The sequence below is a fragment of the Triplophysa dalaica genome, chromosome 14 (genome assembly GCF_015846415.1).
Source record: "Triplophysa dalaica isolate WHDGS20190420 chromosome 14, ASM1584641v1, whole genome shotgun sequence".
NCBI lineage: Eukaryota > Metazoa > Chordata > Actinopteri > Cypriniformes > Nemacheilidae > Triplophysa > Triplophysa dalaica.
In genome coordinates this window covers 20,481,440-20,494,815 of record NC_079555.1, presented here as the reverse complement: position 1 = coordinate 20,494,815, position 13,376 = coordinate 20,481,440, and the positions used below count along the sequence as shown (strand labels likewise).

General features: G+C 37.0%; 1 protein-coding gene across 1 annotated transcript; it reads right to left on the bottom strand.

Annotated features, from left to right (window-relative positions):
• Nucleotides 1–7,953: 7,953 nt before the first annotated feature.
• On the bottom strand, nt 7,954–11,637 carry irf8 (interferon regulatory factor 8). The gene is made up of 7 exons (XM_056766105.1): nt 11,488–11,637; nt 11,202–11,293; nt 11,025–11,112; nt 10,658–10,705; nt 10,127–10,513; nt 9,889–10,004; nt 7,954–8,551 (listed from the first exon to the last, which is right to left on the bottom strand). The coding sequence occupies exons 1-7, from the start codon at nt 11,504–11,506 to the stop codon at nt 8,360–8,362; spliced, it is 942 nt and encodes a 313-aa protein (XP_056622083.1). The 5' UTR covers nt 11,507–11,637; the 3' UTR covers nt 7,954–8,359.
• Between the last annotated feature and the right edge of the window lie 1,739 nt (nt 11,638–13,376).

The window sequence follows — 13,376 nt, the reverse complement described above, 5'->3', positions numbered from 1 at the left end:
TGTAAAGTTCACTTTTTAAAAATGATCAAAAACTAATTGCCAACTAGCCCAGAACTTGCCAGAAACAAATGTTAATTATTTGTAGTTATGCTTGGCTATGTATGAATTTTATGTTTGTAGATTCCATTTTGGCACAATTTACTTAACACAGGGGAATGAATTAGTAAAACATGCTTACATAATAATTTGAGGGAAACAAATTTTTAAGTTGTTTTGTAATTATATAACTTTGCGGTAAACCTCTCAGAATCATGCCTGTAAAGCGACAAAGCAAGTTGTCTCATGGAAAATCGATACACTGGTTACTTACACTTGCAATTCTGGATATTAATTCCACTGTGATAAAGGTCTTGTAACAGGATATCAGACACAGAGAGTTAATGTGGCATACCCAAACAGGCAGGTTTATTGTAATGCAGGCGATGGAATTGAAAGCATCCGGGAAACTAGGGAACCAGTGATGTGCTGCCCGCAGTTTCACCAGCCTCTGCGGCTGTGACTCAAGAACACAGTATTTACAAACAACAATCGTTTTGAGGAGACTGAAGTTTGACTTCATGACCACAAAATGGAGCAGGGAGAGCATGACCTTTTGAAGTTCAGGGAGGTGTGTGCCACCCCAATACATCCAACAGCCACTGCTAATAAGGCCACAGTAGGGATATGAGAGCAGGAATAAAGCTGAGCTCTGGGACGAGAGTGGGCACTGGGTTGACCTCTAGGACTGAGCAAGCACATAATGGAGTTCTGGAGAGTGAGAGGGTACCTCACACAGAAGAGGGGAGCGCGTGAGCTCTCCTCTGAGTTCCGGGCGGTGAATAAGCTCTTCTTTAGGGCAGTTGATCACATTATAATAGACAGATACAAAAGCATGATTATTTCCAAAACAACCCTTCAGAGGTCCCTTCTGGAGGTGTGCAGTGGGCAAAACTAAAGCACAAGCACATAATACATCATCACATTATCCCTGCATAAGTGTTGATTCACTGTAAGTTTTGTTGTTTGGCTGGTTTGGCTGGTTGCCAACAAAACAAACATATGACACAGTTTCACTTACCGCGTGCGGTTCATGTCTGGTATATTTTAGGGCTTCAAACGATCTGCAAATCCATCTTTATATCCACCGTATACATAACATTCATCACCGAAATGATGTGAACAAACAAACACCTGAACTCCCATAACGAATGAAGCACATTGATGGGTGTGCTCTTGATCTGGCTGGTTGACGTGTGGGAGTGCTCTTTCTCTCATTCTCTCTGGTTGACGTGTGGGCATGCTTTTCTGGGAGCCCTTGTTAAGAAAAGGTGATTCATGTTAGAAAAAATATCTGAAATCTGTAGGAACCCTGGCGGAGTGTATCGAACACAGAGAAATACTAAGCCATAGGTGCGACTCGTTTTTTGACAAGTTGAACATGTTAAACTAGAGAACAACACGTTTAGTAGCTTTCCTGTAGCTCAGTGGTAAGCGCATTGCGAGGTTGTGGGTTCGATGCCAGAGGATTGCAAATACCTATGTAAAATGTATAGGATAAAGCAATGTAAGTCGCTTTGGATAAAAGCGTCTGCCAAAATGCCTAAATGTAAATGTTAACAGAAGTCAGAATGCAGGGGTGTGTGTCCACATGGGCGCCGTAAAGGGGTGGAAGGTTGGGACGATTCTAAGGGCCCAGGCTGATTTAGGGCCCAGAAGAGCAGACCCCTTTTTATTTTCCTATTTGTAGGGGGCAAAGAAATTTTGGTTTCCATAGGGCCCAGAATTTCTGGCGGCACCCCTGTCTGTCCAACTTAACTGACAGATGTTGGATGCAGGTTAAATGTTACTGTGTGGCGTTGCTTTGATCCTTCCCCTGGCTTTCGAACGGCTCAGTCCAACATGCTTTCTTTAGTATATGTATATGATGTGGCGTTTGGTGCTAATAAAGTGTCTGATCTCCCTCTTTTGTTGCAGTTTGAGAGCTGGCTGTAACAAAAGCAAAACACAAAGTTCAAATGAGATTAATGTGCATTTGTTAATATGAAATCAAATATTAATTAATATATTAATAATAATTCGTTCGTTATTTATTTAATGAATTATCATATTAATCAAATGGATAAATTGTTATTAATTAGGCATACTTACGTATATTTAATATATTTGAATGATTTCAGGCATGTTTCTGTTTGTTGTTAGATCTGTATTCTGTGGCGGACAGTAGGCTACAGTAGAATAAAGGTATTCCGTTAAACTTGGCGCAGTGATATGAAACTGCAATGCGGTTGACAGATCTGCTACTTTACAGGTGTGCGCTTCCTGAAAAAAATGCATACCCTTAGAATGTTCGCAAGCTATTCACAGCGAAGCATTCAAGAAGCATTCAAGAGACCTTGGTTTAATTAATAATAACCAGTTAGCTTAGTTTATCATGCTTTTCAATACTTTGAGCATGTTATGCTATGCCACATTAATCTTTCTGTTTAAAAATCCTTCAATTATCTGTGTTTCAGAATTTTTTGACAGTGCTCCTAAATGTTTAAATTAAGGTAAAAAACTAAGTTACAGTAGAGCCCTACATTACGATTAACTACCTCTGTAAACAGCCCATTCTCAATTGAAGGTTATCATGTTTTCTCTGTGGCCTGTCCCAGATTATGAAACACTAGACCATCAGACATTAGGTCAATTCTTTACTGTTTTTAAATCACGTCGGAAGACAGGTTTGTACTCTTAGTCCTTTGTACGATATATTGTGCATTTGTTTCTTCCACTATTACCTCTCTCAATTATATGTGCACATCAATTTGGTAGACAACCTAGTTGATTTTACCTACTTTACAATTAGAATTTTAAAGTTTTACATAAATAATATTGCATATAGGAATTCGTTAGTACATGCATATTGTGTGTATGGAGTGTTAGTATGTGAGTATATCTGAATTCTTTGTTTTCACCATTTTCTTGTTTTTACAGGTACAACTTCAATTGTTTTGCTTATAGTCAATATGTCTCATTTACAGCTGCTTTGTAAAAATGAAAATATAAAAAACGCTATATAAATAAAGTTGAGTTGAGAGTTTTAAAATGTGCTATATAAATAATTCTAGGGTATTGAGGTAAAGAGGTTGTTGGAATCAATTATGATGGTGGTTTGAGGGATCGGAGTTGTTTTGATTAAACTGATACTGATTTGAGGAAACGTGTATGGCTGTTTGTCAGGAAGAGCATCTGTGGTCAGGTGACTGTGGGCAGCCCCCCACTGGCCCACCTGCAGCACTCCCATAAAGAGCTTCTAAAAACACTCACACACTATAATTACACTAGACCACGCTTCCAGTTCCCTTCACACTGTTCCATTCCATCTCTCTCTCTCTCTCTTTTACAAACACTCTCCTCTCCCCAGAGACTCTGAGATACCAGCACAATCTTGATATTGCATAACGTTACACCCATCGACTGTCCCTGAAGAATACATTAAAAGTATAGTGTTGCTAGACTGGTTACCGAGAGAAAACAATTTGTCTTAATGTTTGGTCAAACACGTTTGGTAACAAGGAACATAAGCGTAATGATTTTTTTTTCACCAGACCTCTAGAGCTTGTGTGGTTGCTTTTTTTTAAATGTGATGACTTACGTTTTTGATTTCTAGTAACAATCTAATTTTAAATATCCATATGTTCTCTTAACCCACATGTTCTTTACTGTGATGCATTTGCCCCTTTCCTGCATCTCAGGCCAAAAAAAAACATCCTGTAAAGATGAGCATTCCATCCCCGTGATGTGGCTCATAGAGGTAAAAGCAATTACTATATTCAAGTAATAAGAATGTTATTGTAAGAAACCCACATCAAAAAATAAATAAAAACTGGGACATGAACCTTTTATCTGTGAGGCGACAGTACTACCCAATGTTCTGCTTAAAGAATTTGCATTTACACTCTTGTTGACAGAATGACAAAATTAAGAGAAGTTGATACAAATGATACAAACATTCAGCAGTGCTACCCTGCTGGAGATTCGTCCTCTTTTCCTAAACGTTCTTTAATTTCAAAGAAATAAATAGCTGACAGACAGATAGCACACTTTCAGACTTCTGCGGCAGATCTGACGCAACATTCAGTGGGACTTCACAGTCTTCAGCTGAACAGAGCCAAATAAAAGCTGACAAAGCAGCCACACTCACAATCGCTTATAGTTTAACACACACATCAGCACAACCAAGAGATCAAAAACCAGAGCCAAATCTCTTCAAGATTAACAAAGTGATTCTTTCCTTGGTTTGTAGTATTAGGCTTTTTGAGGCTGAACATTGAAGAGCACATACAACACATAAAAGCAAGACACCCAGATCTTCTGTCTTTTCAAACCTTCTGATCATTTTGTGGAAAGTGGCTGTCACCACAGAGCTGTGTTGCAGTAGTCTGATCAGACAACAGACACATATGGATGTGATTTCAACACCACAGTTCTCAGCTCTTGTTGCATTCAAGACTCATTATCATTATATTACAATAATAACTATCCATTGAAGAAAAACAAAATACAAAGATCATATGTTCATCTAATTTGATCTCTGATCAGATTAATTATCGAATGCAAATAGCTTCTAAAATAAACATAACATTGAACATGTAACAAATCAAATTATGATTAAAATCATTAGAACCATATTAACAAAAAAACGTTAGGCAAAAAACAACATTTATAATGTAATACGAACACATAAATGTTGTGTTTAAATGTTATTTTACAATTCAATCACAGTTATGCATACGTATACTGTCCATTATTACAATTGTTCACATTTTAGGATTAAAGTGAACCGAACAAAACTATGGAATAACACAAATGTAACCTGGGGAATTAAGTTTGCAGAAATGATTGGCCTTAATTCATACAGCTTTATGAGATGCTTTTTAAACAGTATTCAATAACTTCCCATCTGCTTTGTAAGGCATGAGACTGACCAATATAGATCATTTAAACTTTAAGAACCCACAGTGACACGGGTGTCACGAACACTGGACCCTGGGGAAAGGTTCTTTCAGAAATGTATCCTTGATTTAACTCAGGATGCCCATGTGCCATCTACTAAACATTTGGGGAAGATTTTGTGTGAATTGCCAAGACAGCATTTTCAATATTGTGGTATGCCTGGTTGGTGCATGTTGCAGTTTTGCAGTGTTTCAGTATCAATGCAGCAAGAAAAACAACCCCCCCAAAAAAAAAATCTGCCTTGCGTCAAGATGGCTGTGCTGCATCTCGTTACTCTTGATATAGTGAAGTCTGGGTGTGTCTGTTTGTTCACTGAATTTCAGGGATGGAAGTTGTATAAACATGAATAGAACGCTGGATTTGAAGATCATTTGAAACTAATAGATGGCATTGTCCCAGTGCTAAAAGATAACGGACATGAACTGCAGTAAGTCAAACTAAGTCATATGTCTGTGTTTTGTTGACAATCAACGTGTACGTGCAAAATGTACAAAACGATGTGATGTGTTGCTTGCTTGTGCTGTAGTTCCATACCCCTCTCCCAACTAGTCCCACCCCTAGCAGCTTGTGTTTTGAAGAAATAATCAGACAGCTGTATCTCTCTTATAAATTTGATCAAACTAAATACTCTTGAAGATAAGAAGTATGCAATACTACTGTACGCACTCACTATTAATATGAGATTGGCAGAAACTGGCTGTGATATGCGATCTTTAAAAGCCAGATGTCAGCTGAACTGACACATTGAAAATATTAAAAAGGATAAGACACAATGTTTAAGTAACTACAGTATACTTATAATAGCTTGTTATGACGATGACTTGTCTGGCCATCATCTCATACCTTTGGACCAGGCTGATTACGAGCCAGATCCAACTTTGGTTAGCTCAGGAGAATTGTGAGAATTGCTTATAATAAAAAAGCTTTTTTACTAAAGGGATTCTTCAACACATTTACAGTTACAATTGTAATATCCCTTATTACATTTAACAACAATTCTTGTTAACAAATTCACAGAAATGTGTTAAATAAAGCTGTTAACCTTAAAACAGTTGGTGTTGTATTTTACAAAAATATTTCAGAAATGTGTTCTTCGTGGTCCAATTGGTGTGTTTCATGTCCCCCGTCAGTTTCCTTTAAGGACAAATCTGTCTGCGATCCTATGGGTTCGACCATAACTTAATGAATTAATACCTATATGTTTAACAGATTAGAAAAAAAATAGTTTATTTATGCACATACAATATTGTTTCTGTACCAATAAACAAGAATGTATGGTAGTGTCTAGCTGTGAACATATGCTTAATAGTGATTTCTTTTTGTGAATGTGAAATTGTAAACAGCAATTAAAAAATGAAGGTTCATTGATTTATATCATGTGGACCAATACAATTTTTAACATCACCTATTAAACTTTTAAACTTTCAGACTGTATCTAAAATTTTCTGAAAATGCATGTCATTTGATGCTTTTAGTTAAAAAAAGATTCTGGGGAACTTAAAAAAACAGAATCTTTAACAGGTGTTTTTTGTAAGAGACTGGAGGTGGATGTCTTATGACAATGAATGAGGAAAATCCCCTCTGAACATCCCATGCTGTGTTCTAGTGAATTGGTTTTAATCATGCAAAATAACTTTCAACTATTCCCCAGAACAACCAGGAAGACAAGATGACAAACAATGCTGAATCGATACTGATTATAACTTAACATGATAGCATATACAGAACATTTTGAATGCAACATCAGAATTCACCTTCACATGGTTAAAAACGAGAGTTGCATAACCTGTCAACTCTATTGCGGAAGAATACAGTTATTTATACAACCTGTTTAAAGCAACTTTTTGTGTTTAAGGCTCATGTGACATAATTTTCCCTTTTTTTTATCTAAAAGAGGTGAATGTATGGGATGTGTGGCAGTTGATTGCGTTTCTATGATGACCGCCCATTAAATGAGAAAGTTATCTTCTCTCTCCATGGATAAATTATAAAATAAAGTGTATTTTTGACTGAGGTTGGTTGCCTTGTTAATTTTTCAATATTCTTTGTTGTCCAGTTGCTTGCAATCATTGATTGTTTGTTGAATTTTAATATATAAATGTCTTGACATAAGGATGTTATACATAAGGATGTATAACATAAGGATGTTATAATGATCATTTAAGTAGAATCATGAGAAACATATGAATGCCTACATAGAGGCAGTGAACAGCATTATTTATTCAAGAGTTTTGAACAACAGAGAATACTCTGCAAAAAATGACTTTCTTATTTTGTCTTGTTTTCCAGTACAAATGTCTACAAATTATTGAATCAAGATGCATTGTCTTATAATAAGCAAAAAAATATCCCAATGGGGTAAGAAAATAAACTTGAATTTAGTAATCGAGTTTAGAGAAATCTATACATTAAATCAACATTATTTTTCGTACCCCATTGGCGAATTTATTTGCTTGCCTTTAGCACAAATTCACCATCAATTTCATATTTTTTGTCTAAAAACAAGACTTATTTTCTTAGGTCATTTTGCAATTTTTAGACATTTGCAATGGAAAAAAACAAGACTTTTTTGCTAAAATACGAAGTAAGAAAGTCATGCCGTGTTTTTTGCAAGCCATTCAGAGCAAATGTTCATCTTGGGACATATTTGGGTAGTTTACGAATGACAAAAGACTTTTTAATATAGAAGAATTTGATGTAGATTCATTTGTGTGTTTGTATTTAAATTATAGGGACTTTAATTGATTTATAAAGAATTTCACCATTTAAAATAACATGGTGGTTGAAAAACCATGGTAAATGGTTACAACCATTTACCTTTCAATTTATTGCAATTTGTAGAAAAAAAAAATACACTGACTTTGACTTCTTGACTAAACCTTCTATGACAATAAATCAAATAGCCAAGCCAATCACATAGACATTATCCAAAAGAATGTTTATCGCCATTTTGCAAAGATTTTTTTTTATTACTATTTTGAACATTGTATAACAAACAGTCATTAAAAATATACGTAAAAGATAATGGATAGTAAAACCTATCCACTTTTAAAATGCATAATAAAAACACTAAAAAAAAAACTGATTAGGACAAATATTAGAAAATATTTTACACAAAAAACATCTTATACCAACTCTAAAACATTCAATATTGTGAATTAACTTTTCATCTAGTAGAAAAATATATCTTTCCTGAGAACATTTCAAATTGCATTACAACAGATTACTAACCCTGAGAGGACAGGATGCTTCACAAATGTGGTGGCGTCATAATTAAAAGTGAAACACTTTGCATCAAGTAATGGCATTGAAAGAAAATATATGATGTTGTGTATTATGTACATTGACTTTCTCCAAAGGGAAGGATGGATCAGATTGTGCCTCAGACCGTAATGGACAGGTTGTCCCTAAAACATGAAGATCGCTGGGGAACCGGATAGCTGCATAGATCCTGGTATATACGAGCCATCTGATCACTGGCCAACTCATCAGAGATCTCCAGATTCCCACTGCTGTACTGGGATCTGCGGGCACTCACCGCCTCCACCAGCTGCTGACAGTGTAACGCTGTGATCTGATTGAATAAAGCATTACGCAATGTTACATATTTTGTATTATAAAGAATATTACCAGAAATGAAGCAACCGTAAAGAAGCGTATTTCACTACGTCGAGTTATAAATCATATATTTGTAAATTATATTAAAGAACCAGTGAATTCAAAATGAACTCTTTTCCTTTTATTAAAAATAAGTGAGCCTTAAAGTCAGCATGCAATTATAACCCTCGAATCAATTTACACAGTTTTGCAGTTTTCATTATAAATTATTTATCAGTGCATAATGATTTTTTTATTCATTTGCACCTGTAATCTTAAATTAAACACTTTAAACTCCTCCCTCCTCTCGAAACGACCTCTCTTCACAAGGCATAGCGTGGGGGCGGGGCTGCAATGACTGATAGATTGCAAACTGGATTACAAATCTGACTCCATTTTGTTGGCAACACCCAACTTTTAACGATCCAATCAGTACTCGATGAATGAAATCAAGTCCCCCCTACATTTTATTCTCATTTCAGAAGTTGTTTCACACTGATATACGTCACGATATGGAAGAAAAATACAACCGCTACTTCCGTTTCATGCCGACTTTAAGGACGTCAATTAACTGAAATGCTATTAAGCGCTGACAAAATTTGCATTTAGGAGATATAACCGTTAACTGACAGTCTGGCACGTGCGCTCAAACAAATCTAGAAATTCCATGACATCAAGCTACACTTCAGCCTCTCGTCAAAGTCATTGTCCAATCAAATCTGCTTTAGATTCCTAAGACTCCAGCCCCCTTCACTGGCAGAGATGAATAAGTGTCGCCTCAAATCAGCAATTAGTTTGCACATTTATTGTGCCCTACATGGTGAATGATGCATAATGCACTAGATGGGAGATAGGGGTGATCCAGACAGTGTAAACATTTACATTTAAGTCTTAAGTTCACTTTACTGTCACGCGTGCGGTTGCACGTAGAGACACGGTAGCACAGAGCTGATCACAAGCGCGACAATACGCACAAATCCGCTGAGAAAATCGCTGGTATCACAGATCTTCCTATTCTTTTCGACAGAGTAGACTTTTACACAATTGTGACAATGACGCTGTTAAATGCAGCTTAGCCAGGCTGTCTGACTGTGTGCCGTTAACGAAACGCTATTGGTTATTTTAAAAGGGGGCGGGGTCGAAATGTCTCGCCATCTCTGCATTTTTCAGTTGAAATGACGTCAACATATCAAATAATGCTGCGCGTTCCAAGGCATTGCAGTGGGCCTTTAAGGAAGAAGTCTATGAAATTACATGAACATTTAATGCCTTGAGAACACACAAAATGATATTTAAATATTTTATATTAGTCACCTGCACAATTATTAATTTGTTTTTCACGGTGCTGAAATCATTAAACTCTTCTCCAAAGCAGAGTGTCACGGTCGGATCTGGAACCTGATAGTGACCCTCCTGATATAACTGAAGTGCTGTGAGAAAAAAAAAAATGTTAATTCAATATCACTTCCTTACAGTTGCAATTTACTTACAAGTAAATTGCAACTGCACTGAGATATCAAGATATATTTAGCCTGTGAGTGTGTCTGGATACCTTCTAGAAACCTGGCAGTGTCAAAGATTTTAACCACAGCATCTCTTTCAAGTTTGCAGGGGTTGAGATTGTATTGGGAGTCCGGGCTGCTCCAGAACACTCTACTCTGGCACAGACGCTTAATGAAGATGCCCTCTCTGTTGGCACGTAGCAGCACGCCACGCTCAAGGTGACTAAAAAGCTTCCTAGTGATGTGACGCTGGCGATCATGCTCGATGAGGTCCACCAATGGAAAGCGGATGTTCTGGAGACTATCTGGACCATATAAAAGGGCATTAGCCACAGGGGGCTGTCCGGGGGAGATACGGCAGCCCTCCGGATGAGTGGTGAGAGTGCTGCCTACCAGCCGTCCTCCATAGTAGAAGCAGATCATAATCTGAGAAAACGCTGAAAGTATAGGAACATACAGTTAACCGTCTTCCTCACACAGCAGTGAAAGTCTTTTGAAGAGAGAATTACAACAACGGTTTTTGGAAAAGTTAATATATGTACAGTAGGTCCACACTTGGGTAAAAGGTGTAAATGACATACCTGCATTGAATGTGCTTACGGGTGACAGGTCCTGATGGACAACAGCAGCTAATAGAGAATACAAACAACATGACATGAGTTGGCATTGAAACAAGGGATGGTTTAAGAATAGAAGAAGAAAAGCCTATTTTAACAAAGATGTAAAAACAAAGATGTTCTTCAATAACTACACAACAAGCACAACTAAGAGAAAGAGAGAGAGAGACTGCTATGCTAAGTCAGCAAACCCTTGGCGGAAATGAGTCAATATTTCTCTCAGTAACACTGTACTCAATGTGGTCGAGCTCGTGTTTTTCAACATTGTATTCTTTCAAATGATTTCAAGTAAATGTGTAAAATACAAGAGAGTGAGATCAGTATGTCGCACCATTGTGACAGCCCTCCTGCCACCATTCCTGCACTGATGGGACACAACTGGCATCATCCAGAGCAGAATGACTTGGCTCACTTGGAGACTGCACACAAAAACACAATTATCAGTCATGAGAATCAATATATATCAATGTTTTGGAGAATTAACCTAAAGGAATGGAAAACCACGGACCTCTTTAATTAGTTCATCCAGTTCTGGTGAGCACTCCATGGTCGTGATGTCTGTGCTGCAGCAGGACATGGCAGGAATCAGGTTTTTACCCACTAAACAAAAAAGCATAATTCATCAGTGAAACTTGTAAACTTCCTAAATGAGTTATAATGTATTGTATATTTGTCTTATTATTTATTAAGTAATTTTAATGTCCTTATGTAAGAATGAGTCTTGTTAATAAAGAACTGGTTAGGCATTTGTGTACTTCTAATGTTTCTTGGAGATTTAATGAAAACACACACACACACATTTCTGTTCCTCATCTGGCACTATCCGGTACACTTTATAAGGCTCAGAGATGTCAAGCTGGGATCGGTCAGTAACTTCCTCAAAGTCTGGGCTCTTGTTAAGTGCACAGCGAAGTCTGGTCTTCCATGTCGCTGGTTCAGCTTTATCCCCCTCCTTAAACTTCCCTTTAAATATTGCCCACGCCTGTGAAAACACATGCTTAGTCAGACATCACCGCAATCTGAATTCCTCTAAATCAGTTTGGCTGACTGAATAAAGAGCCAACTTTGTAACATTTTAAAATACATATAAAAAGTCAAATATCTCAAAAATGCAATTTTATAGTGTAGCACATTGTGTTGTTGCACATTTAAAAAAAGCTTCCGGAAGGTCAGTGAATGCAAAGTGCTATAAAAATCTCAGTAGGTCTGCAGGGAACCATTATTAATACTTAGAACAGCTCTAGTTCCAAGTAAACTTTGTTCATAACTTCACAGTTAAGCTTTGAACATCTGTGCTTTTCACAAAACATTGAAACAATAGATAAAATCATCATTATTATTATGATAATTATTTCAACATTTTCAAAACATAAATCAATAGACACTACTGTGCATTATTATGCAATTTGACGCATCCACTTCGCGAATAGAAACATGTTTTTATTCTTATTATTGATAATGCAATAACAACAATATAATAAAAGGCTTACTTTGAAGATGGACGCATCCACCTCTTGGTTGTAATCCTGTTTCCCTGCATGTTTCCAGGGGATTCGGAACATTGTTCGGTTCTCATCTTCCCATAATAAACCATTATATATATTACTATTGATCTGTTCTATTAGCCACTGTCTCAGTCTGCGACCGCCGGGATTCATCTTCACACGTGACTCTGCTGGAGTACAACACGGCTCATATAAATGCGCTTCATTTATAAACACTCACTCCATGAATGGAGACGATCATGAGGGCCGATTGGCCAGCGGAACGCCCACGTGTCGATCCCCTGCGCTTATTGGCTGAAGCAACATGAATATGTAAATGAGCTTCTTCGAAGCGGAGGCATTTACAAGAAACCTGACTTCGGCTCTGGATGTTTGTACTGTGACTTGTGGGGAAAGGGACTTTACACAAGTCAGGCTAGTGCATTGATTCCTCCTCAATTGAAAATCCCACAAACTGGCAGAATAAAACATTTCTCAGCAACCCAACATTCATTATAGCATATTGATGCTTTTATAAATGAAGAGATTTTAATGATCTTTATGTGCGCCAAAAAAAAACTTACTTTAATTGAGAGACTGAGTTTCAGTTAAGGTTTAACTGAGTAAAGGGGCCTTCAAAAACTTTCCTTATTGCTCGTGTACACTGAATTTATAGTTCAATTATTGCTTAAAAACATTTTATTACATGGCTCGTTGGAATGCTTGATTCTGATTGGCCAGTCGCAACATTCGCAGGTTCGTTATTCCCAGATAACAACCTCTCAAAACTAATAACACATGGTAACCCGGATGCAGCAAATCATTTTAACTGGGTTTTTGTTGACAAATTAAATGGAAATATGTCTTTTAATAAGATATATATGACATTATATTTACAAATGATTACACCAAATTTCCTGTTTGTATCCTTTGAAAGCTGATTCTTACCTTAAAACCGAAAGTAAACGGCTTTTCCTCACGGAAGTCTGCATTCGGTTAAAATTAACTAATAAATTATTTCAAATTCACATTTCATGTCCAGTTTTTTTTCTTGTGTGGCAAGTAGCCGTGTAATAAGCGGGATAATGTACAAGCAGCCGGCTGTTATCACAAAATAGGCCCCTTCTGTGTGATACAAGACACTTCACACTGTGGAGGCTTCTTTCTGCCAAGCTCTCCTGTTTTTACCAAGTGGTTGA

What these genes read in the sequence shown, in the direction of transcription:
- irf8 (XM_056766105.1), bottom strand. An exon ending in TGGATGAACTAATTAAAGAG is followed by an intron (nt 11,113 to 11,201) that starts GTCCGTGGTTTT and finishes TTTTGTGTGCAG; the next exon opens with TCTCCAAGTGAGCCAAGTCA. An exon ending in GCAGGAGGGCTGTCACAATG is followed by an intron (nt 10,706 to 11,024) that starts GTGCGACATACT and finishes ATTCTCTATTAG; the next exon opens with CTGCTGTTGTCCATCAGGAC.